Source organism: Camelina sativa, chromosome 5 (assembly GCF_030686135.1).
Source record: "Camelina sativa cultivar CO46 ecotype springtype chromosome 5, ASM3068613v1".
Classification (NCBI taxonomy): domain Eukaryota; kingdom Viridiplantae; phylum Streptophyta; class Magnoliopsida; order Brassicales; family Brassicaceae; genus Camelina; species Camelina sativa.
Genome location: NC_141884.1, coordinates 16,791,412 through 16,818,044, shown reverse-complemented (window position 1 = coordinate 16,818,044; position 26,633 = coordinate 16,791,412). Strand labels below are relative to the sequence as shown.

The 26,633-nt window shown below is 33.3% G+C and overlaps 4 protein-coding genes and 1 long non-coding RNA gene across 6 annotated transcripts; 3 read left to right on the top strand and 2 right to left on the bottom strand.

Annotated features, from left to right (window-relative positions):
• Nucleotides 1–737: 737 nt before the first annotated feature.
• Nucleotides 738–2,169, bottom strand: LOC104787647 (transcription factor MYB20). The gene is made up of 2 exons (XM_010513249.2): nt 1,688–2,169; nt 738–1,604 (listed from the first exon to the last, which is right to left on the bottom strand). The coding sequence occupies exons 1-2, from the start codon at nt 1,948–1,950 to the stop codon at nt 1,004–1,006; spliced, it is 864 nt and encodes a 287-aa protein (XP_010511551.2). The 5' UTR covers nt 1,951–2,169; the 3' UTR covers nt 738–1,003.
• Nucleotides 2,170–6,021: 3,852 nt separating this feature from the next.
• Nucleotides 6,022–9,905, bottom strand: LOC104789605 (subtilisin-like protease SBT3.17). 2 transcript variants are annotated; one of them, XM_087452748.1, is made up of 9 exons: nt 9,688–9,905; nt 9,183–9,271; nt 9,000–9,091; nt 8,817–8,914; nt 7,918–8,732; nt 7,485–7,777; nt 7,272–7,386; nt 6,983–7,154; nt 6,022–6,720 (listed from the first exon to the last, which is right to left on the bottom strand). In XM_087452748.1, the coding sequence occupies exons 2-9, from the start codon at nt 9,222–9,224 to the stop codon at nt 6,158–6,160; spliced, it is 2,190 nt and encodes a 729-aa protein (XP_087308874.1). In that variant the 5' UTR covers nt 9,225–9,271; nt 9,688–9,905; the 3' UTR covers nt 6,022–6,157. The 2 variants fall into 2 exon arrangements, with proteins under 2 accessions (XP_087308874.1, XP_087308873.1); XM_087452747.1 differs by lacking the exon at nt 9,688–9,905 and having other exon boundaries at nt 9,183–9,379.
• Nucleotides 9,906–12,443: 2,538 nt separating this feature from the next.
• Nucleotides 12,444–13,305, top strand: LOC104787646 (uncharacterized). Its single transcript, XR_768004.2, has 2 exons — nt 12,444–12,593; nt 12,980–13,305. It is a non-coding gene; the product is annotated as an uncharacterized LOC104787646 (long non-coding RNA).
• A 409-nt stretch (nt 13,306–13,714) lies between these two features.
• On the top strand, nt 13,715–17,052 carry LOC104787645 (subtilisin-like protease SBT3.16). Its single transcript, XM_010513247.3, has 8 exons — nt 13,715–14,024; nt 14,132–14,223; nt 14,332–14,429; nt 14,532–15,349; nt 15,435–15,730; nt 15,821–15,935; nt 16,034–16,211; nt 16,315–17,052. The coding sequence occupies exons 1-8, from the start codon at nt 13,908–13,910 to the stop codon at nt 16,881–16,883; spliced, it is 2,283 nt and encodes a 760-aa protein (XP_010511549.2). The 5' UTR covers nt 13,715–13,907; the 3' UTR covers nt 16,884–17,052.
• Nucleotides 17,053–23,888: 6,836 nt separating this feature from the next.
• On the top strand, nt 23,889–26,579 carry LOC147943842 (glutamine synthetase cytosolic isozyme 1-2-like). The gene is made up of 11 exons (XM_087450160.1): nt 23,889–24,249; nt 24,415–24,454; nt 24,595–24,698; nt 24,790–24,838; nt 24,923–25,029; nt 25,109–25,196; nt 25,277–25,405; nt 25,501–25,575; nt 25,669–25,760; nt 25,853–26,012; nt 26,107–26,579. Exons 1-11 carry the CDS (start codon nt 24,176–24,178, stop codon nt 26,257–26,259), a joined length of 1,071 nt encoding a protein of 356 aa, XP_087306286.1. The 5' UTR covers nt 23,889–24,175; the 3' UTR covers nt 26,260–26,579.
• The last annotated feature ends 54 nt before the right edge of the window (nt 26,580–26,633 follow it).

Below are 26,633 nucleotides of genomic sequence, written 5' to 3'. Positions count from 1 at the left end.
TGTCCATGAGCTACCTTATTATTTATTTAATTTTGTTTTACAAATGCTTCAATAACCCTTCTTTAGTCATATTCATTTTTATATCTATATTCATTGTTCTGTTATTCTAATTATTTAAATAATGAAAGAGGCAACCATGCAAAAAGAAAATAGAATTTTACAAAATAGCTTAGTAATCTATGGTGGACTTTTCAACTACTGTTCTACTATGCAACACCTAGAAATTTGTCTAAAAGGTGATTTTTTTTATATCACTATTTAAACCAAGATATAATGTGTTTTACTTGGTAAAGTAAAAGATTCGTTGTTTAATTTGTTTCCCAAGTTTAATGCATCAGTAGTAGACTTTCCCAAACCAAAGTTCAAGGTTATTACAGAATCATTGGTCAAAAAACATATCATATATCATATGTGGGATATAGGTGCGGAAGTTTTTGAAAACGGAAAATTTTAATATACAATGATCAAAATACATATAAGATTATATAGAATTTATATGCAAACCCAAAACATATTATACTTATGAAAAGTGGAAATATAATAAGTCCCAAAAAACCAAACTTTGTTGGCACTGTAATCTTCAAGACCTTTTACACCTCATTTCTCTCACCTAAATCTAATCATGTAAACCTAATATAATTTTTCCAACATCGCAAAATATGCATGTTCATATCAACTGAAGCCCTATTCAAAATGAGCAAACGAGTGCCACAAAGCTGAAAAGAGTAGTATTAATATTGCTGAAACTAAAAACAGTGTATTATTAATATTTTTCAAGTGATAGTGAGCCTGAATACGTGGAAGTATGGAACCCAAAATACAAAGCAAAAAGAGAAAGTGACCCAACGAGACAATTCTCTCCAACTCTTTTGGTCGCTAAAAAATAAATCTAATTTTTTATTTCTTCTAAGTTTCTCTAAACGTTCTTTCACATTCCCCCCACCCCCCACCCCCCATAGTTTCCATTTTTTTTACAAAAGAGACCATTTACTTTAAAATGAATTCAAACCAACCCAAAAGTGGAAGAAAGCAGCAAATCCCAACTGCTAAAGTCATCAACATCCCACAGGCTCATCATATTGTTCTCTATAATGTTGTCCACACCATCATTATTATTACTATTACCATAATCGGACAACTCGAAATCCGGAAACTGCAAATCCTTCAAGAAACTCGAATCATTAGAAGAATTCGAAGGCGTGGACGTGGATGAAGACATTGTTGAGTTGCTGCAGATAAGCTCTAAAGACTCTGGATCAATAAGAGGAACATCTTCGACACCATACTCAAGATTCATCGCATTGAACTGATCATCATCTAAAGACTCTTCAAGTCTTGACGTGTTCTTGGTGTTGTTGCTTTCTTTGGTTAGACAATAACTAGTTGGTTCCTCAAAATTCTTCTCGGCTGGTTCTTGTAAAGGCATTTGAACTTTCTGCAGCTTCTTGACGGGTTCTTCGTCCTCTTGTTCGACGATAGAGAGTGGTTTATGCGTGAGAGGGTCGATCCCCATTTTTCTTAACTTCTTCTTGATGTGAGTGTTCCAATGGTTCTTGATTTCGTTGTCTGTTCTTCCCGGCAAATGAGAAGCTATCTTTGACCACCTTCACACAACAAAAGTAAAAACGAAACGTCAGAAACATAGCATATATAGAAACTTGAAGCTCAAGTAAGAAAGTTTTTTAACCTGTTTCCGAGTTGGGAATGGAGATCAATGACCATCTTCTCTTCGTAATCAGACAGAAGACCTCTTTTAAGGTCTGGTCTGAGATAATTCGTCCAACGAAGTCTGCAACTCTTACCACACCTAAGTAGACCAGCAAGCTTAGGAACAGCTCTCCAACAACATTGTCCATTGGTGAGGATGAAGTTCATGAGCTTCCTGTCTTCTTCTGCAGTCCATGGTCCTTTCTTCAACCCTACTTTATCACAGCATGGTTGTCTCCCCATTTCCCTCTCTCCCTCACTCTGTATACTGTTTCTACGACTCTTTAGGTTAATGAATAAAACGGAATTAATACTCTGTTTATTTTTTCTATCTTTCTCAATCTCTTGTCGTTGTCCTGAGAGAGTTAATGTTATTGCAAGTTGAAGAGAGAGTTGGGTAAGCTTGGCAACCACCTATATATATGCATACATATATATGTATAAGGAGAGCAAATAGAATGTAAGGATAAAGTTTTAGCACTAAGATTTTATAATTCAACCTTTTCAAATCTGGTTCACACACAGGTGGTCCATTTTCCCTTTTTTGTTTGGCCAATTTGTTTTTATAATTTACATTCATGGATATGATAATAAAGCTTTATTTCTTTATTATTGTCTTGTTATCTTAAATTTAAAAATTGTATTGTGTGTGTGTGTATGTATTATGTGATTCAATACCTTAAAATATTACTTCATCAGTTCCCTTGTATAAGGCTTTTCTAGTTAAAACCAAAAAGATTAAGAAAAATATGATTTAATACATAACAAAAGTTAATTCAACCGATGAAAACAAATACTGGTTATAAAGTATCAAATAAACATAAATTTTGTCTAGAAAGTTAAAAAAAAAATCTGACATAAATAAAAACAAACATTATTATTGTATTATTAGGAGTATAATAAAATGTAGTGTATACACTAAAATATATTTTCTCTGTTCCTAATTGAATGATCTTTTAGGTGTTTTTTATGTTCCAGAAAGATTAATATTTTCTATAACAGTATTATGTATTACTTTCATTTATAATCAATAGAGAGAGGAGAAAAGTCAAATTAATATTATTAAACTAACAAAAATTAATAAAAATGATTTAATTTACTTTTCTTTAATTTGTATAAAAAACTAAAACATCAATTTAAGTTGATGTGGATTACAAATTTTTATGTCCCATAGTTTTCACTGTTATTTATTGTATTCATAATTATTGATATATTTATGTCAAAGTGGTGCATTATGTAGTTATAATAAAGTAAGGGAAAATGTCATGAAAACCTACTTTGGGTGTGAGTTGTGTCACAAAAACCCACTTTCCACTCATGGTATACTTTTCCAAGTTTTTTACTTATGTGTCCACACATTTTGGACGATTTTGCCCCTCTCCTCTTTCTTTCCTTCTTTTCTCTCTTTTTCTCTTCTTTTTTGTTGTTAACACTTTAACAACGTAAAATATATTTATTTGTTATCATAAAACAAATTTTCTATTTATTTATATAAAATATATTATGATTATATATTTTCTACATTTTAAGATACATATTGCTATATTTTTTATGAATTTTTAGATTATACAGTATCCATCAGTCGTTGAACATTTGTTCAATTATAAGTGGATAATCAATTGCAGTATTGTTAATAGATAGTTACTTGTGTTTATTCATACAAAATATACATACATAAATTTGGTTAGATCTTTATCCATAGCATATTATCCATAACACAACATAGACTAAATAAGTACAAAACCCTTTAATTCTAAATTTTAAATCCTAGAACATAAACCCTTGAACCTAAAACCAAAACTATTCACTTTAAAAAAAAATAAACAAAATTTAGTGGATAGAAAAACTATGGATAGGTCTCCATGGATTTACAAAGCATATCTAGACATTAAGCTGAAGAATAGCAGTTGAATGGTGGCTATGGATGTGATCATGTGGATATTTTTTTGTGGATACCAATGTAGACAGACCAAAGAATCATCATACAACATCTACACAATTAAATCCATAGACACCATGAGCTCCTTGCTTCATATTTTGTGTTGGTCCAGAAACATATACACTCATAAGTGGTTAATAAACAAAATAAAAATTAACAACATTGATTTATTTAGAACATTGAATATCAATCATGTGGATTAGTAGTTATGGATACTTATCTTATAATATCTTGCTCATTCTTTACATGAGCAGAAATTTGTCCAAGATAAATTAGCCACATAGATTTTTTTTAGCTAAATGTTTTTGTACTATTTTTCAGCTAGAAGTAGGTATATTAGAACTTAGAAGTGTCTGTCACTAGAAGCATACTACACAATAAACATGGTCATTATTAATCTCAAAGCCTATCCACCAAATTCTGACCACGTGGACAAGCAATCCAGATGAAATTTATTGACAAGTTTGTTGCATGTTCAACATCACTATAGTTTAGCCACTTAGATGTCTTTTAGCCAAATGTTTTTGTACTATTTTTAAGCTAGAATTAGAGATATTAGAACTTAGAAGTATCACTAGAAGCATACTACACAACAAACATGGTCATTATTAATCTCTAAGCCTATCCACCAAACTCTGACCACGTGGACAAGCAATCCAGATGAAATTTATTGACAAGTTTGTTGCATGTTCAAACATCACCATAGTTTAGGGTTTAGACTTTAGATGGTATATAGATTCAATGTCTATGTTTTGAGTTCATGTTGTATTGTCTAAGGTTCAAGGTATAGGATTTAGGGGTTAAGGTTAAAAGTTTAGGTTTAGGTATGTGGATGATGTGTCTATATTTTTAATTCATGGTTTAGGATTTAGGGTTCAATGTGTATGGTTTAGGGTTTAGGATTTAAGATTTAGGGTATAAGGTTTACGTTTTTGGGCTTATATGGATTTAGTGTCTATGTGGTGTTAGGATTTAAGATTTAGGGTATAAGGTTAACTTTTTTTGTTTGTCAACAACTAAAGTTACTAAACTTAAAATTTAGTATGTATATCACCAACTAAAGTCACTAAACTTAAAATTTAGTAATGAAAATAAAAAATAAATGTTAAAGAAAAAAAATATTAGAAAAGAAAGAGAAAAGTTAGAGAGAGAGATGAGAAAGAAAAAAAAGTAGAAACAGAAGGTTAGTTTAGTTAGAGGGTGTAAGTTGTAATTTGACATAAGAAAAGTATAGGGAAAGTAGAAAGTGGGTGTAAGTATCAATACTTTAAGAGAAAGTGGGTGTGGGTATCATTTTCCCATAAAGCAAAGCTCATGGCTGGTACACACGAACAAGACAGACACGTGGAGAATGAGTAGAAGAGACGAGTGGACGCGAAACGTTTTGGTCGGAAAGGGCCATCTCATCCGCTTTTTTGTATGTCTTTGCTTCCGTTTAAAGTTTGAGATTCTTCTTTCTCTCGTGCGTCCTTAAAAAGTCCAAAAAACAACAAAATTAAAAGCCAAAGATGGATAATGGGAAGTGGGAACTATTTTAATTAATTCATCTATCACGCGGAATATGGTTTTATAATCAAATGATAATTATAAAAGTTTGATGTTAATGAAAAGTGTCCTTATTTTGAATTTAATATTTTACTAATTGAAATATTATATTTTAATTTTGGAAATTCGATGTGAATCGAAAAAGAAAAAAAAAAACAGATACGAATACGATCGTAGTCACTTGGGAGTTGGAAGTTTAGTTCATAAGACAAGTGGGGTAAACAAAATATTAGGATCACCATAATTTTTAAGTTTTTTAAAAGACATTTATTTCTTTATTTTAACGTAATAATTATATTCAAGGTTTAGTTTTTTTTTGGTAAAAGATTATTGTTTATAATGTAGTTTTACATATCCCTAAACCTAATATCATCAGCTTTTGAATAATAAATATAAAATGCTGACAAAAATAAAATATTTTTTTTTGGATTGAAGTTAAAGTTATTATTGGAAACGGTCCCTAGTGACACCAATATGACGAAGACTCAACGCTCAAGTTAATATACCAACGCAATGGAAAACAACTTATAAGTTCCAACTTTTGATCATATCGTAAGGTTTTGATCATACCAATAAAAAAAAAATGGTTTGGAGGCTGAACAGTCCAATTAATGCTATTGATGAAGAATATACTCTATTGAGTATATTCTCTATAGAGTATGTATATTCTACAATTAGTTAATACTTAATACACATATTCATTCATACATGATGGTGTCCGACAATTTTAAGATTTTAATATGATTAATCGCATGTCTAAACCTATATTAAGTATGAAACTATATGGAACTAAAAGATCCGAGGCTTTAAATGTTTAGATATATGTGAGATAGGAAAACCACATTATCTGATTCATCCAACGAAGAATAGAATATATGAATTAACGAAAATAATAGTAGAATATATATGAATCATTACCAAAAAAATAACATAAAATCCCTATATTAGTTACAAGTGAAAAAATGATTAAACATAGCTCTTCAAGATCTTTGTTCGCACGGCAACAGGAATAGTGACGTTATGTACACCATCAGTCCAACACAAGCTCCCAAAATAATAATCACTGTTCACTCTATGACTCGTTTTCACTCTCACATTAAACGTACTCTTAGTAATGTTAGAAGCGAACACAAGAGTCTTGGGATTCACATCAAGCTCTATACCAAGTGGAGACTCAACCAGGGGTTTGTAAACCGAATCAGCCGGTCCAACATTTGTCACGGTTCTAGTCAATGTGACCTCTCTAGTGAGACTTGGGATTATGATGGAAGGCATGTTGAAATCGAGCATAGATGGCAGTGGAGAAGGGCATTTGATAGGTTTACCAACTAGTTTGGAGATGGCTCCGTCATCGTATTCCGCAGAACAAAGGTAATGAACATAGTCATTGATGCCCATGTCGTAGATGAGGCCCGGGTTTGCTACTTTCTCCGGGTTGATCAAGCCACCTCCATAGTCGAACGGGTCAGCAAGTTTACGCGTTGATCCCTCTGAAAATATTTGCTCTCCAGATGGATCGGTCCTCCATGCTTCATTTCAACAACGAAAGTAAATATGTTTTGAGTCTTGTTAAATCAGAATTAAAAGATATATTTGATTAAAACCCCACCCGAATCAAAGCCGTACCAAATTGATCCATAATAAATTCCGTTTTTATTTGGTAACACTTTTCTAAAACTAAACCATTAGATAATTTAATTATGTTCTAAAAACGAAATCAGATAAGTCGAACAAAACCCGGATGAACATATCTTATTTTGGTATATAGTTTTTAGAGTAAGAACTACGAACCTGTTGTGACAAGAGCGGATCGGATGGCAGCTGGAGACCAGTCAGGGTGTATTTGTCTGAGTAATCCAACAATTCCGGACACAACAGGAGTTGCCATTGATGTTCCCGATTTAAATGTATACACACCAGTTACAGCAGAAAGAATATTAACACCCGGTGCTGCTATATCTGGCTGCATTATCATACAATAGAGTCCCAAAATTTCATGAACACTTGGATCAATGTGTTTGGAAAAAAAATCAGCAACAACAACAAACGAAAAATAATTATATTCAGTTACTAAGCAAACCTTGAGAATTGCTGGTGTAACTGAGTTAGGTCCTCTAGAAGAGAAATAAGCCACCCTAGATGCAACAGGCTGGCCAATGAGTGTCTTGGAAGGGCTTATTTTTGCTTTAGGCGAACTACAAAATCATAATGTTCTCATGTGTTAGAGACAAAAATAATAATAATAATGAGAAGAAAGCTATGTAACTAGAGAAACTTGGTTTAAGATTATTACACTGAGGTCTGGATATAGTATAAGATGTCAGTTCCATACTCGTAATCTACAACGGCGCAAGGAACACCCAGGCCACTGCAAACCATAGGATTAATCGCAGATTGTACATAGATTATACCAGCACATCCAGCTTCGAGTATGTCATGTGCTTTTTTTGCCGCCTCAGCGGTTGGGGTAAACGCAAGCATGATGGACCCTTTAGTTACCCCTGCTTCGATATTGGTGTCCAACAATTCAATTGCGTTCTGAAGCTCACTAAATCCAACTTCAGGAAATGTGTTTAAACCTTCAGCCTGGAATAGTCAGAGGAAAAAAAGAAAAAGAATCACATTCTGGCCAGAAAAGATGATAGACTAATTAGGTTTTAAACCGTCTTGAATAACCAATAATAATTATGAAAAAAAAAAGAAAGAATTAAAAAGTTGCATCATACCAGAACAGTTAGATTGTTTCCCAGAGTGATTGGTATAGGGAAAGAACGGTCGAAGGATGTTGCAGCGACGGTTATGATCCATGGAGCAAGATTATCAATGGTTTGAGCGCCAGGTCCTTCGTTTCCAGCAGAAGCAACAACAGGAATGCCTTTCATCACGGCTTGGAATGAACCGAATGCAATGTCATCCTTATCGACATCGAAACTCGCTGGGGGCTCATTACCGATTGAAACGGATATAACATCAACCCCGTCGCGTATGCTGTGATCGATTGCTTTGAGTAAATCAGCTGTAATACATCCAGCACGTCTCCAACACGTCTTGTACACAGCTATACGTGCATGAGGAGCCGCGCCTCTAGCGGTTCCTACAGCTAGTCCTTTGTAGCTTACATTAGACACAAAAGAACCAGCAGCAGTTGCAGCAACATGTGTCCCATGGCCTTTAGCATCTCTTGGGGACCTAAACTCTTTTTCTGAAACGAAATCATATTCCTCCTCAGACAAAAGACCTTCAGTGAAGAACTCGGCCCCTATAAGTTTTTTGTTGCAATGTTTTTTGGGGTCAAATCCTTCTCCAGACATACATTTCCCTTTCCAACGCTTTGGGATCGGTCCTAAACCTGTGTCATTGAAAGACTGTGACTCTGGCCATATCCCTGTGTCTATGACTCCAATGATAACTTCACTTCCCATCTTGGTATCATGTAGAAGACCTTTTGGAGAAGTAGGAGAAAGTCCTAGGTAATCATATGTCCTCGTTGTTTTCGGCCACATTACTCGACTTGGTACAACAGAAAGAACCTCGGGATGCACTGATACAAAACAAATCAGACTGTGGTTTTCATAGCTTCTTCTTTTGAGTTTATATGGACAGAATAAAAAAAAAATTGAAGTACCTGAAAGGTTTTTTGCTTGAGAGGCGGTAAGTTTTGCTGCAAAGCCGGAAAAACCATGCTTGTAATTGTAGACTATAGAATTCTTGGCAGCTTCTTTGCTATATGCGTCACAAAACATTAAACCAAAAATGAGTATACCCTCATAAATATTCTCAATATTTCACTACATTGTAATATTCATACCTTCCAAGAAGTGGTTCAAGAATTTTGTAATGTGATTTAGTAACCAGCTCAGGGGTATCATGTTGCTTTGCTCCCAAGTGTACGATATGAATCTAGGATTATCGAAAAAACAAAGAAAAAGATTCTTCATATGCCCCTTGTAGTATCATTACTCAAAATATGAAAATAGAAGAAAAAAATTACCTTGCTCATCAAGCCATTGAGTTGTGCCGCGGAGATAAACATTCCGTTCAAGATTAACACGAGGCTGATGACTAGAGAACTTGTATGATCTGCAATCAGAAAAGATTTGCCCATTCTGGGTTTAGAGGGGGTAGGTATAATAACAATCTTTCCCCTCAACAATTATTCTCTTATTGCATCACAAGTTGCTTGAACATGCATGTCTTTGTTTTAATTTGTCTCATATATAAGAAACGTTAAACTACAGAAATAATCAACTGGATTCTAAAAATATACATAGCCATGTACCAAATACAGTTAAGAAACAAACAAATTGTTACCATTTAAAAATATATTGAAATATCATATAGTTACTCTGATTTATTGCTTAATTTGGGATATTTTTCTTCTTTTTTTTTGGTATTCCGATCCACCTAAATTACCTAATTAGTTAGCCAGGGGATTAACAGTTAAGAGACAATGTTGAAGAATGACTATAACAAAAACAACTATTTAAGAACATTACCTCACAAAACACTCTTCCTCACCATCATCATCATCCATATAACTCATTTCTCCTTAATTCCGACTTGTTATGTGTTTCTTTAATTAGTCATCGGAGGATGTTTCTTGCTTCCTTTCCTCATCATCTTCAATGGAATGAATGATCTGGTTTGAGCAATGCGACTGCCTTAGATGCGGTGTTCTCCGGATTATATTTTACTCATATATAATGTTATCTATAAATAGATATAGAAAAAAAAAAAGCAACCTTCAATCTTCATAGTGCAATTATAAAGGGGAAAGGAAACTTCATACTTTTTATAAGAAGTAACCGTTTATAGTGCTCAAAGAAGACAAATAAACATTATTTAAACATGGATAATATTTAAGAGTACCTAACGGATTTATATTTCTTCATTGTAATCAGCTTCACTAAAGAAATGGCCCAATTTCAGATGCTTGTCTTGTAACTCCTCGACCATCACTTTTTACTGAGTTCTATGTCTTCACTCGGCATGTTAACCTATCTTTATCTAAGGCGTAGTACCTTAAGCGCAAGTCCAAAAAGCTAGAAAGATTCGTTTACCGATACTCCAAATCACGACTGATAAATTTTGTGTTTTGTTTTTATTCAGTAATGACAATTACCCCTATGTCACCTATCCTATAATTACTCTAGCTTGAACAAGCTAAATTTTGGATTTCTTTTCTGATGATTGCCAAAAAAAGTTTTTACTAATATAAGTAACCAAATCAATCTTTTTAAACTTTTTCACATGCACCACTATATTTCTTGAAACCCTAGTGTTTCATGTCTCTTAGAAATTTACCTAAAAAAGTTCAACATATCCAAAACTCTAAAACCAAATGATACACATGCAATACTTTGGTCACTACGCATTACCTATCTTAGCTATTGTAGTTTCTTTCCAAATGTAACTTGAAAATGTGATCTCTGGGATTTTCCCTTGATATTTTTCCAGTCGAATTAACAACACTTGGTCGAACAACACAAATTTCAGTTCAACTTACGATCCAAGTTTTCGTATTTCTTTTAGACAGAGTTATGATTCGACCAAATGTGAATTGAACTAACACTTAGGCTCTGATTGGGAGAGACTTTTAAGACTTTAAATTTTAAGACTTTAAAATTAATTTAAAGTCTTAAAAACCAAAATTTTACCAATCGTGCTTTTATTGCTTTATTATTTTTAAAAGTTTTAAAAGTCTAACTATCCACTTTTTTAGTTTGTACATACAAATTTTTTAAAGTCACAAATGTTAGACTTTTTGGCTGTAAAAAAATAAATAATAATAAAATTGTAGTTATTTTTTTCTTTCTTATTATCCATGATGATTAAAACATTCATTTTCAATCTATGTATAATTTATCACAGATATATTATAATTCACTAAAAATAGATTTTTTATTTCTGTTATTTTGAGATCCATTTTTCATAATTATTTTTGCATCAAAAACTATTATAACACATAATCAATATGTCATATCTTTATATTTATTTAATATGTTGAAAATATTTCTCTATTCATTTTTTATGAGTTTTTGTATTTTAATTTTAAAATTTTTATTTTTTAAATAAAATTCATTATGTTGCCACATAAATTTATTCTTAGCATAATTTATATTTATAAAAAACATACAATAAAAACAACAGCCATTAAAATTTTAACAGTTAAAGTTTATACAGCAAAAGTCTCTACAGCAAAATCTTTACAGTCAAAGCATCTACAGCCACAAGTAACAGCGGTTACCAATTAGGGCCTTAGCCTACTCTTTTTTTTTTTTTGTAACTTTTGGATATTTCCTTGACCACAGAACTTTCAAGACATATTTCAAACGTTAGATATTTCATATGACATATATAGAATATATATTTTACGCTTCTTCGAACCTTTAGACTTCGATTACACATATTACGAGTATCGGAGTATGTATGTTAGAGCATGATTACTGGGCGTGACTCAGTGGGTTTCTTATATATTTGGGCCCCCAAAAAATATTAAAAACCCCATAAATGGGTCCATTTTAAGAGTATCGTTACCGTCGGAAGGATTTCCAGAAACGCCTTAAGAACGAGGCGTGGCGTTACATGATTGGCTGGTAGGTAAATATAAAATCGATTTTTTTTTCTTCTCATTTTTTTTTCTCCTTCCTCCCGACTCTCTCTCTCCCTTCTCTCTCGTTTCTGAAGGAGACAAAAACGGCGATTGTTGATGAAATCGGAGAAATCGGATTCTCGTCGAATCCTATGATTTTTCTCACTTAGATCTTATGGTTGGTTGTTTACCCGGAGGCGATGGCATCTAGATCGGCGAAATTGTTAGATGCGACGGTTCGTTTGTCACGACAAACGACGGTGGAGGTTGCTATATGGTGGGACAATGACGGCGGCTGTTTCTGGTGGTGCCCTGAAGCTAACGGCAAGGTCCAAATCACAACTAATCGAAGGGAGAAGGTTCGTTTCTCATGTGTTTGTAATTTGGCGAAATCGTTAGATGCGATTGATTGCATGTGGTTGTAATTAGGCTCGGGTGGTTGATAATTGGTAGATTGGTTAAATATTTGTGTCGATTTGACTTATTAGGTGTAGAATTTTAGGGTTTGTTTGATGTTTGTGTCGATTTGACTTTATAGGTGTAGATTATGAGATTAGTGTGGTTAAATGTTTGTGTCGATTTGTATTGGTAGGTGTAGCATATGAGATTAGTTTGTTGGATTGCTTAAATGTTTTGTTCTTAGTAATCGAGTTGTTTTGTGCGAGTCTAGGGTTTGGTTATAAGTTTTGTTCTTAATAGCATATGTTATTGTTTTGTGCGAGGTTTTCATCAACTGGATGTAGCGGTTCAATGGTGACGTGAAGGGAAACATGAAGTGGACACAACGGTTGTGTTTTCTCACTTGAAAAGGTATGTTACTCTAGATTGCAAATGTTGTTGTTAGGTATTGTTAGAATTTGTTCTGTTTTGATTGGGATGAATGAGTTGGTTTTGTTGTTCTTGTTCTATTTTGATAGATATTGTTTTGTTTGCGGTTGTGTTCTTGTTCTGTTTTGTTCTTGGTTGTGTTCTTGTTCTGTTTGGTTGTGTTCTTGTTCTGTTTAACATCACGGCTTGGTTGTGCTCTTGTTCTGTTTAACATCAATGGCGAAGAACACAACCAACCGCAAACATAAAGTAAGTGTAGTAAATGAGTTGGTTGTGTTCTTGTTCTGTTTTAGTAAGTGTAGGTTAACCACGTCTTGTGTTCTGTTCTTTGTTTAACACTTGTTTAACTTTTTCTTCTTTTGTTTCAGGTTTTGCGACTTGTTGTTCTTGTAACTCGTTGTGACTTGTTGTCCTTTGTAACCCATCATCACGAGTTGTGACTTGTTGTCTTTTGTAACCCGTGAATGGGTTTAGGTTTGGTTGTGTCTTTCGGAAGTCCTATATATGACAATGTTTTGTTCAACCTCATTTGCTATATGTTCTTCTCATTTGTATTCTCTTATCTTTCTATTCTTCTTATCATCAAATCTTCTTATTATCATTTCATATTCTCAAATATTCAAACCCATTTCAAATTAAGCCAAAACATAATATTTAAATGTTTGAGTAACCTCTTTGGGGTTCTCTAGTAATAGAGTGATTTTGCTTAGGTTCTCTTAGAGTTACTTAACTTAATTTATGATTATTTATATAATAAATAAATGTGAGAGTAACTTTGGTGGGTTACTCCATTAATGATGGTCTTAGTCCTTTTCATGCAAATTTTAAATTTGGATGGTACGTAACATAATAACATAATTGTAAACAAGAAGTCTAAATTATTAACGTTCCTGAACATTTATAAGTTATGAAAAACATATAGTTCGCTAACGTACGTTTTATCAAATTAATTTTTTCTTAAACCTCCTATTTACAAACCAAAATGTAAACAGTTTTAAGTTTTAACTCGTTTTAATTTCACACCGATAATACGTTTTCTTTCTAAACCACAAAATTAGCTTTGGTGGTATGCCCAACCTTCGTTGTAGTCTAAAAAAAACTCCCAACATTCTTAGACGAATGCTTCAATTTAAATACGAGATGACTTGATCAACACAATCATAATGCTTCTGGGATGAAATCAGAGAGGACATTGTTGAGGTGGTTCAAGAATAAATAAATAATTATAATCTTGGAAGATTCTTCTAGGAAAAGAATCTGCCTCAACAACAACAACCCCTTAAATCTTAGGATAACATGGGGTTGTCGTCTCTGATTGTATCTAATAATAAGAAGCATTTTGTAGTTTTGTTCACAGGTTTAGTATTAATCTTCAAGATAGCTTTAATTACAGCTGCTAATGAGGATAGCCAGGTATGTTATCAAATTTTTGCTCTTTTTATTCGACAGAATTGCGAATAATTTTCGGTATTTTAGATTCTTATCGCAATATTACTTTTTTCGATGATGTTTATATTTAGATTTACACTGTGCATTTGGGTAAGAGGCAACATGATGATCCTGATCTTGTAACTGAATCACATCATGATATTCTCGGACCGCTTCTTGGAAGGTAATGATGAATGAGCACTGATATATATATGCTTTTGGATCGATCGATGTTTTGTTGCGTGAAAATAAATTGGTTTATGAATTTATATGTTCTTGACTGATAATGCAGCAAAGAAGCTTCTCGTGAGTCTATGATTTATAGTTACAGACATGGTTTCTCAGGCTTTGCAGCGAAACTCACATCATCTCAAGCAAGAGAACTTTCAGGTCAAAATTTGAAACGTTTATCTTTCTTGTTGACGAAGAATTAGGTCAAACTTCGAAGTGAAACTAATCGAAACTAGAATTTATGTTTTGGTTTTTTGTTAGAGCATCCGGATGTTGTTCACGTAACGAGAAGTAAGAATATGAAACTGACAACAACAAGGGTCAATGATTACTTGGGACTCACTCCAACCGCTCCAACTGGTCTTTTACATGAGACTGATATGGGAAGTGGAGTAATTATAGGAATCGTGGACTCAGGAGTATGGCCAGACTCACCTTCATTTAATGACAACGGTCTTGGACAGATCCCGAGGCGTTGGAAGGGACGATGTGTTTCAGGAGAAGGGTTCAAAGCATCGAGCTGCAACAGAAAGTTGATTGGAGCTACTTACTACTCAAAGGGTCTCAAGGAAATGTACAATGGAATGCTCAACCTTACGGAGAAAGACGAGGTCATGTCCCCTCTAGACAAAATCGGCCATGGAACCCATTGTGCAACGACAGCCGCAGGTTCTTTTGTCCAAGACGCCAACTACCTCGGCCTAGCTAAGGGAACTGCGAGAGGCACTGCCCCAAAGGCCCGTATAGCCTCTTACAAAGTGTGTTGGAACAACATAAAGTGTTTCACACCAGATATTATAAAGGCCATGGATCACGCCATACGTGATGGTGTCGATGTACTATCTCTCTCGGTCGGAGATGAAATACCGCTTGGTTTTGAAGTTGATCGGGATGACTTTGCTATCGCTGCTTTCCATGCTGTTATGAAAGGAGTTCCGGTAGTAGCTGCCGGAGGTAACGACGGTCCCGATACTCAAACAATCTCTAACATTGCTCCGTGGATCATAACTGTCGCGGCTACAACCATGGACAGAGAATTCTTCACGCCCATCACTCTTGGAAATAATATAACCTTACTGGTACTAATTGGTTGCTTGCATCACAATCTACAAGAAAATGTGATCGTTCATTTAACTCTTTTCTTTTGTGGGATTTCATTGTTAGGGACAAGAAGGTGTATACACTGGAAAAGAAGTTGGATTCTCTGAGATCATCAACTTCGAGGACCTGACAAAGGAGGATCTTACAGCTGGTATAGCTAAAGGAAAAATCTTGTTTTCCTTCATAAGAGGAACACTTGCAGAAAATTTTGGGGTTGCTATGCAAAAAGTAGGCGCTGTTGGCCTTATTATTGCGATAAAACCAACCGATAGTGTTGTAACCGAAAAGGCCGATATCCCTGTTGCCTATGTAGACTACGAACTTGGGATGGATATATTATTGTACATGCAAACAACCAAGTATACGCTTCTCCTCCTTCACATTTCTCTCTAAAATCCATTTGACGTAGTAAGAATTTTTCTTTTTTTTTTCTTGAATGAATCCCACAGAAAGCCTATAGCTAAGATCAGTCCAACCAAGACGTTCGTTGGCAAACCGTCAGCTACTAAGGTTGCAGGATTTTCGTCTAGGGGTCCCAATTCAATATCTCCTGCTATTCTTAAGGTGAAGTATAAACTCCTTATTTACTTCTTGCTCTCTTACACTCAACTAGTCTCTCACGTTACTGATGAATATACATTTTGGTTTTTTTTAAAGTACAGCCGGATATAGCAGCACCAGGTTCAGGTATACTCGCAGCCATGCCATCATGGTCAGGATACGAATTCCTGTCAGGAACATCTATGGCTACACCTATCGTGGCCGGAATCGTCGCACTTCTTAAACAAAACCACCCTGACTGGTCTCCTGCTGCAATCCGATCCGCTCTCGTTACAACTGGTAAACATATACTGATATACATATAAATATTTATTCACACGCAAAACTATTTGTTTCTTTCTCCACAAGAAACACCCACGAAATAACTCAATAACCATTCCAGCAAGGCAAACCGACCCATCGGGAGAGCCTATTTCAGCCGAGGGTTCCCCACGCAAACTCGCTGACCCATTTGACTACGGAGGCGGTCTCGTCAACCCGATGAAAGTAGCCGATCCGGGACTTGTCTACGACATGGGAGAAAATGAATATGTTCATTACTTGTGCTCAGCAGGCTACAACAATACGTCCATCTCAAAACTACTTGGAAAAATATACACTTGCCCTTTCCCATTTCCATCAATGCTTGATGTCAACTTGCCATCCATCACAATCCCATATCTCAGTAAAGAGATCACCATCACTAGAACCGTGACTAATGTTGGACCAGTTGGTTCAGTTTACAAAGCTGTGATCCAACAGCCTCAAGGTATTAACCTCCAGGTGAGTCCCGAGACTCTTGAATTCAGCTCCAACACCACCAACAAGATTACGTTCACGGTCAAAGTCTCTACTACTCATAAAGCGAATACTGATTATCACTTTGGGAGCTTGACTTGGATCGACAATGGAGGCCACAATGTAAGAATACCACTTTCTGTGAGAACAAGACTTTTGCACTACAAGATCTAACAAAATTATTAATGTTGTTATAGTACCAATGTGTATTATAATTAGATTTTTATCAAAGGCAATGTAAATGTGATAAGAAGCCCTTTTTTACACTGTGTGTCAAATTGGCTCTTCCATTTCATGATACATCTACATCTACAGAAATAAATGATGATATAAAGTTTTATTATTGGGCCTAGACTCAAAGTACGTAAACTTGCTCCAGCTTTTATGTTTAGTTCTTCTATCTTGAGGAATTTTTTGTTTGCACATGGACCACTCGATGACTCAGGTTTTAGTTTTGGTGTTTTACCATTGTGGATTGTTGGGAACTTTTTATCAGTGGCTCACCTCTAAATTAGTAAAATGCTTTGGCGAAATCCGGATATTTGATGCTAAATCTAGGATAGAAATTACAGTTGTAGAATGAGAAATGAAGAAAGAATAAAGAATACTTGAAAATAAGATGTAACATGTGAGGGGGAAAAAAGTGAAATAACATCAACCGTCCAATGAGCCTATATACTAATAATAGGTAAGATTTCATTGTTTTATCTTTTCTCTCTGTCCACCAGAATCACATAAAATGACTCAATGCTAAGTTGGTGCACACATACATATATTCGGATTTAAATTGGACTTTTAATCTTTATGAGATAAAAACGGGACGTAAAAGTAGATTCTGAATTGTTTTCTTGATCATTGAGTCGCAGAAACAATATAAACCAATGATATATATTAGTCAACAAGTTGATAAAAAGCTAGTAAAATACATGGAAAACTATCTATCTAGCTATTATCGATACATGTTAAATAGTTATACAAGAACTACAAATATAGTCACTGAGAAATATTATATATAGAACAATATATAATGATTTTCTTCTTATTTTTATACGAACCATATTGAACACTTTCTAAAAGTTTCTACTATATATAAACAAACTATCTAAAAATAAAAGGTTTTTTATATAGATATTTTCCGATCTTATACAACTTTAAAGACCGCGTCACTCTTACATATAAAGAAACTAAAAAAGGAAGAAAGAGTACTTGTAAAAGTGATTCGCATCGGATTCTACCAAAGCAAAACGACTGGTTTTGTTTCTATTATACCAAAGCAATCGTATAATACTTATACATGTTACATTTTTATTTTAAGATAATTATTTTGGTTTTATCCAAGATCATATGCATAAAACAAAAACCGTTTGTTTGTATACACCTTATTTCGTACCACTTCGTACGCATTGTTGGATTATGGTAAATGTTTTCATTTAAAGTAATACGGTAGCTCTCCAAATTACTCTATTTATGGTTTTGAAAATGTTAGTACAACCATCGGTTGTTGTGTTGTATGCGGAGATCCAACATGATTTGACTACTTCATATCTAGACTAAAGTTTAAATTAATTTTTTTTGGATTGATCTATTCAGAACTGAGTTTTAAACTTAAGCTCGATTTCGTTTGATACGTGTTTTTCAATTTAAAACTGCACGCTATTCATATAACTTTGTACGCAACGAGTTGCGTAATCATATGCTATATATTATTGACGAGGATCAATATATAAACTAAAACGGAGGAAGTAAACCGAATTTAGTTATACTTTAAATTAATCTTTCTTAAAATGGAATAATAACCTATTTTATCAACTTATATATCTGGTTGGACTTGGATGCATGTTCGTGAGTCGTTGTCAAACTTATTACAATAAATTTGTATTATTACTATTGTTACATATTTTTTTTTCTTAAGCTAACAACGACTTTTTCAAATAATGACACTGATACATTATGTAAGAATCTTATGAACAATTACATTGTGGAAGAAAATAGATATATGTATATTTGTCTTTATCATTTTTTGTCAACTTCACGGATATATTTAAAATCCAAACTGAATAAATTTCTCTTTACGGCTTTTATACTGTGTTCTTTTAAAAAATTTAGATAAATATCCAATATACCAACAACGATTTGAACTCTTGTAGAAAATGCTATTATTTGGCCTGTTCTACTAGAATTAAAATTATTTTTTATAGACAATCTGTAAATTCAATGTAAAATTAAAAAAAAAAATATATATTCAAACTAAAGTAAAATTATTGATCATCTTAGATATATATATATATATATTTTAATTGAATTTAATTGATTTTTTATTAAATTATCGTAAATAAAGTTATGGGATGATATTTAAGATACCGAGGAAACATATAGTTGTTATAAATTAATCACTCATTTTCTTTGATGTAGATGTTTGAGCAAAAATTTAGTTTTTCAAGTGATAGTAAACTTATGGGATAATTCAAAATACAGTATTAAACATGTAGATGAATAAAGATAAACATGAATTCTACATACAAGAAAAAGGTTGAGTAACATGACTACACTTAAACCAATCGAACAACCAGCAAGCAAATTCATCCATCACACAATAAATGATAAGATTGGCCATTTTAGAAATGTTCTAGCAAACCAAGTGAGGCTATACGTTTTTGTAGGGCTATTTATATATATATACTATATGATTTCAATATACTCTTAAATGGTGGGGCTATTTATTCATAAATTGGTACCATTTATCTATTAGCTTCCAAACAGAATATGACATTTACGGTCATGTCTCCGGTTTCTCTTCTCCGCATTTCTCACTTTTGCATTTAAGTTTTTGTACGACGTCTAGTTTTCATAGCTTATAAATAAAAGTTATTAAAATTTGGCCAAAGAGAAAGTATATGCTATTAGATTGCCTTAAACATATATAAATGATATGTAGGTTGCGTGTGACACTAAACCGCTAACCTTATTATTTTCAGCTCTCATATTCTTGCTATATTAATGAATTTCTGAGTTTATAAGAATAAAGAATAAGTTTGAGTAAGTGATTAAATATGTAGCTGTACCAGTGAACTTAAGGCCAAGTTTAAGACTTAACCTCTATGATTAATTAGAGTAACAATGGCTTAAGTCTTCTCCAAAAGGCAAAGTTGACTAATATTTGTCCCTTAATCTCCTGCTTGCGTATGTAAGAGGAGACCAATCATGGATATTTAACTACACAACATAAATATATAGATCTATGAAATACTAGTATAGTATTATAAATATTGTGTTATTTAAAAAAAAATATATGTAAACCATAACAAATGACTCGTGCATACATTGTCGGCTTTGAATTTATACACTTAAAAACAACGAAAATAAATTAATAGTTGTAGATTGTATTTATAAAATTGCAAATTTGCAGGCGTCATAGATGAGGGGGCTCGATCGCGAGAGGACATAAACTGTGAGGTCCTTGGAACCACTAGATTTATAGATTTGACTTTAAAAAATATTCGAAGTTAGTTGAGATTCAGATTCTAATTCAATTATCGAAGCAATTTATACTTTATATAATGTGCCGCAAAAAATGTACCAATTCAACAATGTTATTAGTCAGCTTAGGGACTTAACCACGTCACTGAACAAAAAAAATCAGCAACTTTTATTTATACTTTTTATTTAAGTGATTGATGATATGTTCGTAAAGACGTTGGATGAAAATATTCGGTACGTACTTTAATTTACCATTGTATTATTTTATAATGTATATAAATCAAACCCTAAAACTACAAAATATTAAACCACATATCGAGTAGAATTGGGTTGAGTTGGGTATGAGTAACTTATAGGCTCTGGTTGGTGATTTGGTCTTTGCTACATATAACAAACTATACGTTCGCAACGATAGTAGTATTTTGACACATTAGTTTTACCCCATGAATTTTTGAGACGGTAAAACTTAAAAGTATATATTGTTGTTTTTGTTATTATGTTTTTAGTTTTATTTATTGACCGTACTACGAAATTTTTATTATACCTATAAAAAATGGTTTTTACCGCTTCGAATTATAAAAACATAATCTTTCAATTGCGCTGCTAAATTAATATAACCGTTTTGTGTCATTATATATTTCATAGCTATATAGCATTTATAAAAATCTTATTCGCAGTTGAAAATGACCACATGCATCATTTTGCGTCGACATCTACATTGCATAAAGTGTCAACATCAATATTGCAAGTTGCAGATGCAATAATAAACTGAACTGTTTGAATTGTACAAGTAAGTTAAATCTCTTTTCATTGGTCCAGGCCATCAATGATTTTTTGAATTCATTTTTTTCATTTCTTTTTACCATTTCCACAAAGTTATACATCAAATATTTTTGGAGTGACTAGATTATTTTTTTACTAATAGGTTCCGGACCTATGTTCCATACATTTTCTCAAGCCAAAGATCAAAGCAATTTATATAGTCATTTTCCAAGCGACGTCTCTCAAACTAACGACTTTTAAATTTTGTCAGAAATCTTTACCAATTAAACTGTTGATGTTTGGTTGTGATTGGATATTTAAATTTGTGCATTCAAATTAAATCATGTTAAAAAGAAAACAAAAAAAAAACTTTTTAATTGGCTTCGACTGTAAAATAGGAAAAAAATAATAAATCAAAATGGTAGGAAATTTTACTCCATATTTTATAAGCTGAATTTTTTGTAGTTCAAAATAAGTATATGAAAATTTAGCAGACAATAGATGTAAAATAACAAGATCGTTGTCTACGTATAAATAGTGAGATAATTTCATCATACTATACGCATATCAAATTTCAGTAAAGAGAACATCAGCACTAAATTATCATTGATGATGACATCTTACTACCAATACTTGTTTTGTTTATGTTCTATCAGCGTTGGAACTAGTTCAAAATGTACAATAATCCACAACAAGTTCGGTCTATATTCGTAAAAAAGACATCTCGATTTAACAAACTCTAGTCCATAAAAGGCTACAGCGTTTCAACTTTTAACCAAAAAAAGAAATGGAAAAGAGAACAAGCTATTTGGTTGGTAATGTGATGGTCTAAATTATACGTAGGATCAGAAATCAAAGCATCTGCTTTTCCTTTTTTTTTTTTCTTTTTTTTTTTAATTTTGATTTTTGTCTATTCTCTTCCTCGAAAGAAATCAATAAATTTAAGTCACATGCATTTTGTATAAATTACGAATATCAATGTTCAAAAAGTGTCAATGGAAAAAGTTTAGAGAACACTTTACATATATATATTTTTCGAAAATGGAAGACATACATTAAACATGCGCACCAAAACATGATTATTTTAATTGTCAAAACATGCTAAACTAAACGTAGATATATTAATTAAGTGTATTATGGATTCTCTTTTAACGTGTTCGTGGGTGCAAATATGCAATTATGGCTATCATGGATTAACATTTTGCGTAATTAAAATGGTCGTTGTGGTTACAAATCAATTTGATTGATGTCGTTTTGTTTTTTTTTGTCGACTTCTCCTGGATTTATCTTTTTTTAGACAACCTCCTGGATTCATCTTTTTCAATACAAATATGATGTGTCAAATCAAAAAAAAAAAATTAATAAGTATAAATTTTATTATTAGCAATACATAGTTACGTTATGTATAATTCTGCATAAATCTTACCTCTGAGAAAACATACATATAATATAACATTTAGGAAATTTAAAATCAACATAATTAAAAAAAAACCATCTATTTTTGAAAACATGATTTTTAGTTTTGAATATTTTATTCATTTGTTAAATATCTTTAAAATATGCTTATGTACTGATATACATATTTTAGAAATTTAAATATTGACGTAAATGTCATTATTTGAATTTAGATATTGATAACAAGTTGGGTCGGATAACTCATTCTCATCATTGCTATGAAACGTACATACATGCTTATCCAAATATTTGGTTTTTAATTTTTTATGTTGGATATAAGTACTAAAAGCTTTTATAATTCATAAATCTGGGATAACCCTAAATCCAAGAAATTTTCCCAGCTCTACACAAAATTTTGGAAGGTTTTGTTAGGTGAGCTAAACTTTTTACACAAATTCAAATTATCACATATTCACCATGTAAAACACAACTAATATTATATATGTATATCTTCAACAAACAACAGCGAGCTCTGCTAAAAAAAAATATCGAATCTCTTTTGTCCCTTTTCGAATTTTGTATTGTTTGTTTATATAATAATTTGGGTAGATTCGAGACCCAAAAAAAATAAAAATAATAAAGTGTGTGTGTATAGATGATTCATGATTGGGTAAGGGTCGCAGCTTAAGGCGCTTGTTAGCAAACAACTTTGAGGAAGCGGTTGTTTAGTGGATGGGTTGTGGGGACGAATGGTCCTAAGGCCGTACAATCGTCTTCCAACTTGTCTTTTAACCGGTTTAACCAGTTCGATTGGGACAACCTATGCATATGATGTTTTTGCCTTTTATAATTTTATTCTTTCGTTATCTCATCCATGGATAAATAATGAAGCATCACAACGACGTTCTTTTCTTCATGTCTATCCATTTCTTTTCGAGTAATTGAGAACATGTTAAATAAACAATAAAATTACATTATTACTGTTTTCTTAATTTTCAACTCTAAATATGAGTCATTTATCTAATTTTTTGTTTTTCTATATAACTAAACCAAAGTTTGTACATCCCCAGAGCAAAATATGTTATATATTCTCATTCCAATAAACACACTCAAACCAACGATATTTAGATTTTTTCCAAAAATCTTTAAAAGTTGAGCTATTAGTTTTTGGTCATCTATCTAATTTACTACTTTCTTACTTATTTTCCAATAACATAATTACTATTATCTTTATGTTTTAAAGAGTTTAGTGTATGAACAACACAAGTATATGAATTTTTCTTTAAATGTTTTTCTTGATCTGGTATGCATTATACATGTTATGTTTGATCTATTTAGCTGCACCATCCGTCACTTTCGGAAAATGATAAATGTGTAAAAATGTCAATGGTAATAACACTAGAAGAACACACCAACCCATACGAACGAAAAATTCAACACCTACATAAATTATCTACCTACCAGAACTTTTTAAAATATAACCCAATAATAACAAGTCAACAATCAATTTAATGACTAAAGACTAAATTATAACTTAATCAAATTATAAACCAAAGTGTTTAAAGTTTAATACATCGAGATCGAGTTTTCCATTGGTAAAAAAGTATAAAAAAAAAAATCTTTCTAATATTTTAGTTTATATTATAAAATAATGTTTGCGAAAACAGAGTATCCTCACGTCACCCTCTATCTCTGTTTACCTTCGTTGCACTATAAGTAGTACCACAACCACGAACTCCAAAAGCATCATCTCATAAACCCAAGAAGACACACAATCTCAAGATTTGCTAATTACATAAAAGATTCAATCTTCTCCTTCCCTTTTCACAGCCATGAGTCTTCTTGCAGATCTTGTTAACCTTGACCTCTCAGACAACACTGAGAAGATCATCGCTGAATACATATGGTTCGTCTTCTTCCCTCTGCTTTTTGTGCCATTTGAGTTTCTCTGGATCTTTGTGTTATTACTGGTGAACAAGAGCATGAAGTCAAAGGATTAGAATCTTAAAGTCAATGTTTGTTATTCCCATTGGACTAATTTGGTTTCTTGATGTTTTATTTTTCCAAACAGGGTTGGTGGTTCTGGTATGGACATGAGAAGCAAAGCCAAGGTGATTTAATCTTTCTTTTAATTAATTTATTCGAATAATCGTAACTTTTTGGGATATTTGAGCCAAAAGGATAAGACTTATGTGATGTTTTTTCAGTATGATTAGATTGAATTACTAAATTATTGGTTTGTGTCCTGCAGACTCTCTCTGGACCTGTGACCGATCCATCGAAGCTTCCGAAATGGAATTATGATGGTTCAAGCACTGGTCAAGCTCCTGGTCAAGACAGTGAAGTCATCTTATAGTAAGCCCTTTTCAAGATTTTCTTGAAATACCTTTTCTCGTTTTATCTTCTCGATTTTTCTTAATTGATCGGTTTTGTTTGTGTTTCTTAGCCCTCAAGCAATTTTCAAAGATCCGTTCCGTAGAGGCAACAACATTCTTGTGAGTTTAAAACTTTGGTTTTTTCTTGTATATGTTCTGTTTTTAGCAGTTAGATTAATCATTTAAAAAAACCGGTTTGATCAGGTTATGTGTGATGCTTACACTCCTGCGGGCGAACCAATCCCTACGAACAAGAGACATGCTGCAGCTGAGATCTTTTGTAACCCTGATGTTGTAGCTGAAGTGCCATGGTTAGTCCAAACTCCTCTGTTTTTGTTATATCTTTTTCGGTTTCCGGTTTTAGATTGCTGATTTTTTCGGGTTAATTAGGTATGGAATCGAACAAGAATACACTTTGTTGCAGAAGGATGTGAACTGGCCTCTTGGATGGCCCATTGGTGGCTACCCTGGCCCTCAGGTACATTTCTTTTTCACGTTTGTTCACCGCTCTTCTTAGATTTCTCTCTTCTCGGTGTCTGAATCATCCATCTCTTGCAGGGACCATACTACTGCAGTATTGGAGCTGACAAGTCTTTTGGAAGAGACATTGTTGATGCTCACTACAAGGCTTGTTTGTATGCTGGAATCAACATCAGTGGGATCAATGGAGAAGTCATGCCGGGTCAGGTAATCATAACAACCAGTATCGTTTTAAAAAATCACTTATGAACCAAAAGTTTCAATCTTTTTTGCTTAACCAAATAATTTTTTGGTTGAGACAGTGGGAGTTCCAAGTCGGCCCATCGGTTGGTATCTCAGCTGCTGATGAAGTGTGGATCGCTCGTTACATTTTGGAGGTAATAATCTTAAACCATTCACTTTCAGTTCTTGTTGATATTTTTTGAGGAGTGCAAACTTAAAACACAAGTTTTGGTGGTTTTTAAAAACAGAGAATCACAGAGATTGCTGGTGTGGTTGTATCTTTTGACCCGAAACCTATTCCTGGTGACTGGAACGGAGCTGGTGCTCACACCAATTACAGGTAAAAAAGGGTCATGAATCTTCTAGCTTGTTAACCTTTACAATGATTCGGAAGAAATATATAAAAATGGTGAATGGTGTGTTTTTTTTCAGTACTAAAACGATGAGGGAAGAAGGAGGATACGAGGTGATCAAGAAGGCGATAGAGAAGCTTGGACTGAGACACAAGGAGCACATTGCTGCTTACGGTGAAGGCAACGAGCGCCGTCTTACTGGACACCATGAAACTGCTGACATTAACACTTTCCTTTGGGTAAGAGATATTAGAACATTGCTCTCTAGTTGTTTAAAGTGTTGATAACATATTTTTGTACTGATCTTTTTGTGTTTTGAATATTGTTTAAAAGGGTGTTGCGAACCGTGGAGCATCGATCCGAGTAGGACGTGATACCGAGAAAGAAGGGAAAGGATACTTTGAGGATAGAAGGCCATCTTCAAACATGGATCCTTACATTGTTACTTCCATGATTGCAGAGACCACACTCCTCTGGAACCCTTGAAGCTGGCCAAGATCCAAAAGTCTTGAATTGGGTTTCTTGGAAGTTCCAAGTTTGTCTTTTCTACAGCGCCATTGTACCGGTTGACACTGCCGGGGTTTGTGATTTGGGGCCTTTTTTTTTCTTTTTAATCTTTTGGGTTTTGGGTTCTGTGGTTAAGACTTAAGAGCAAGTCCCTTTGCTCTGTTTGTTTGACCATTTTATTGAACCTTTAAGTATTTGTAATAATAATACAATCTGAAAAGGCCTCTTCATGTTTCAATGCTAGAGAGACTAAAGATCTCAGTTAACAGTCCAATATATATATGATACAATTTCCGTAAGGTTCTTATAGCGACCCGAAAACTGTAAGCCAAATCAGCCTGGCTTCGGCTGGT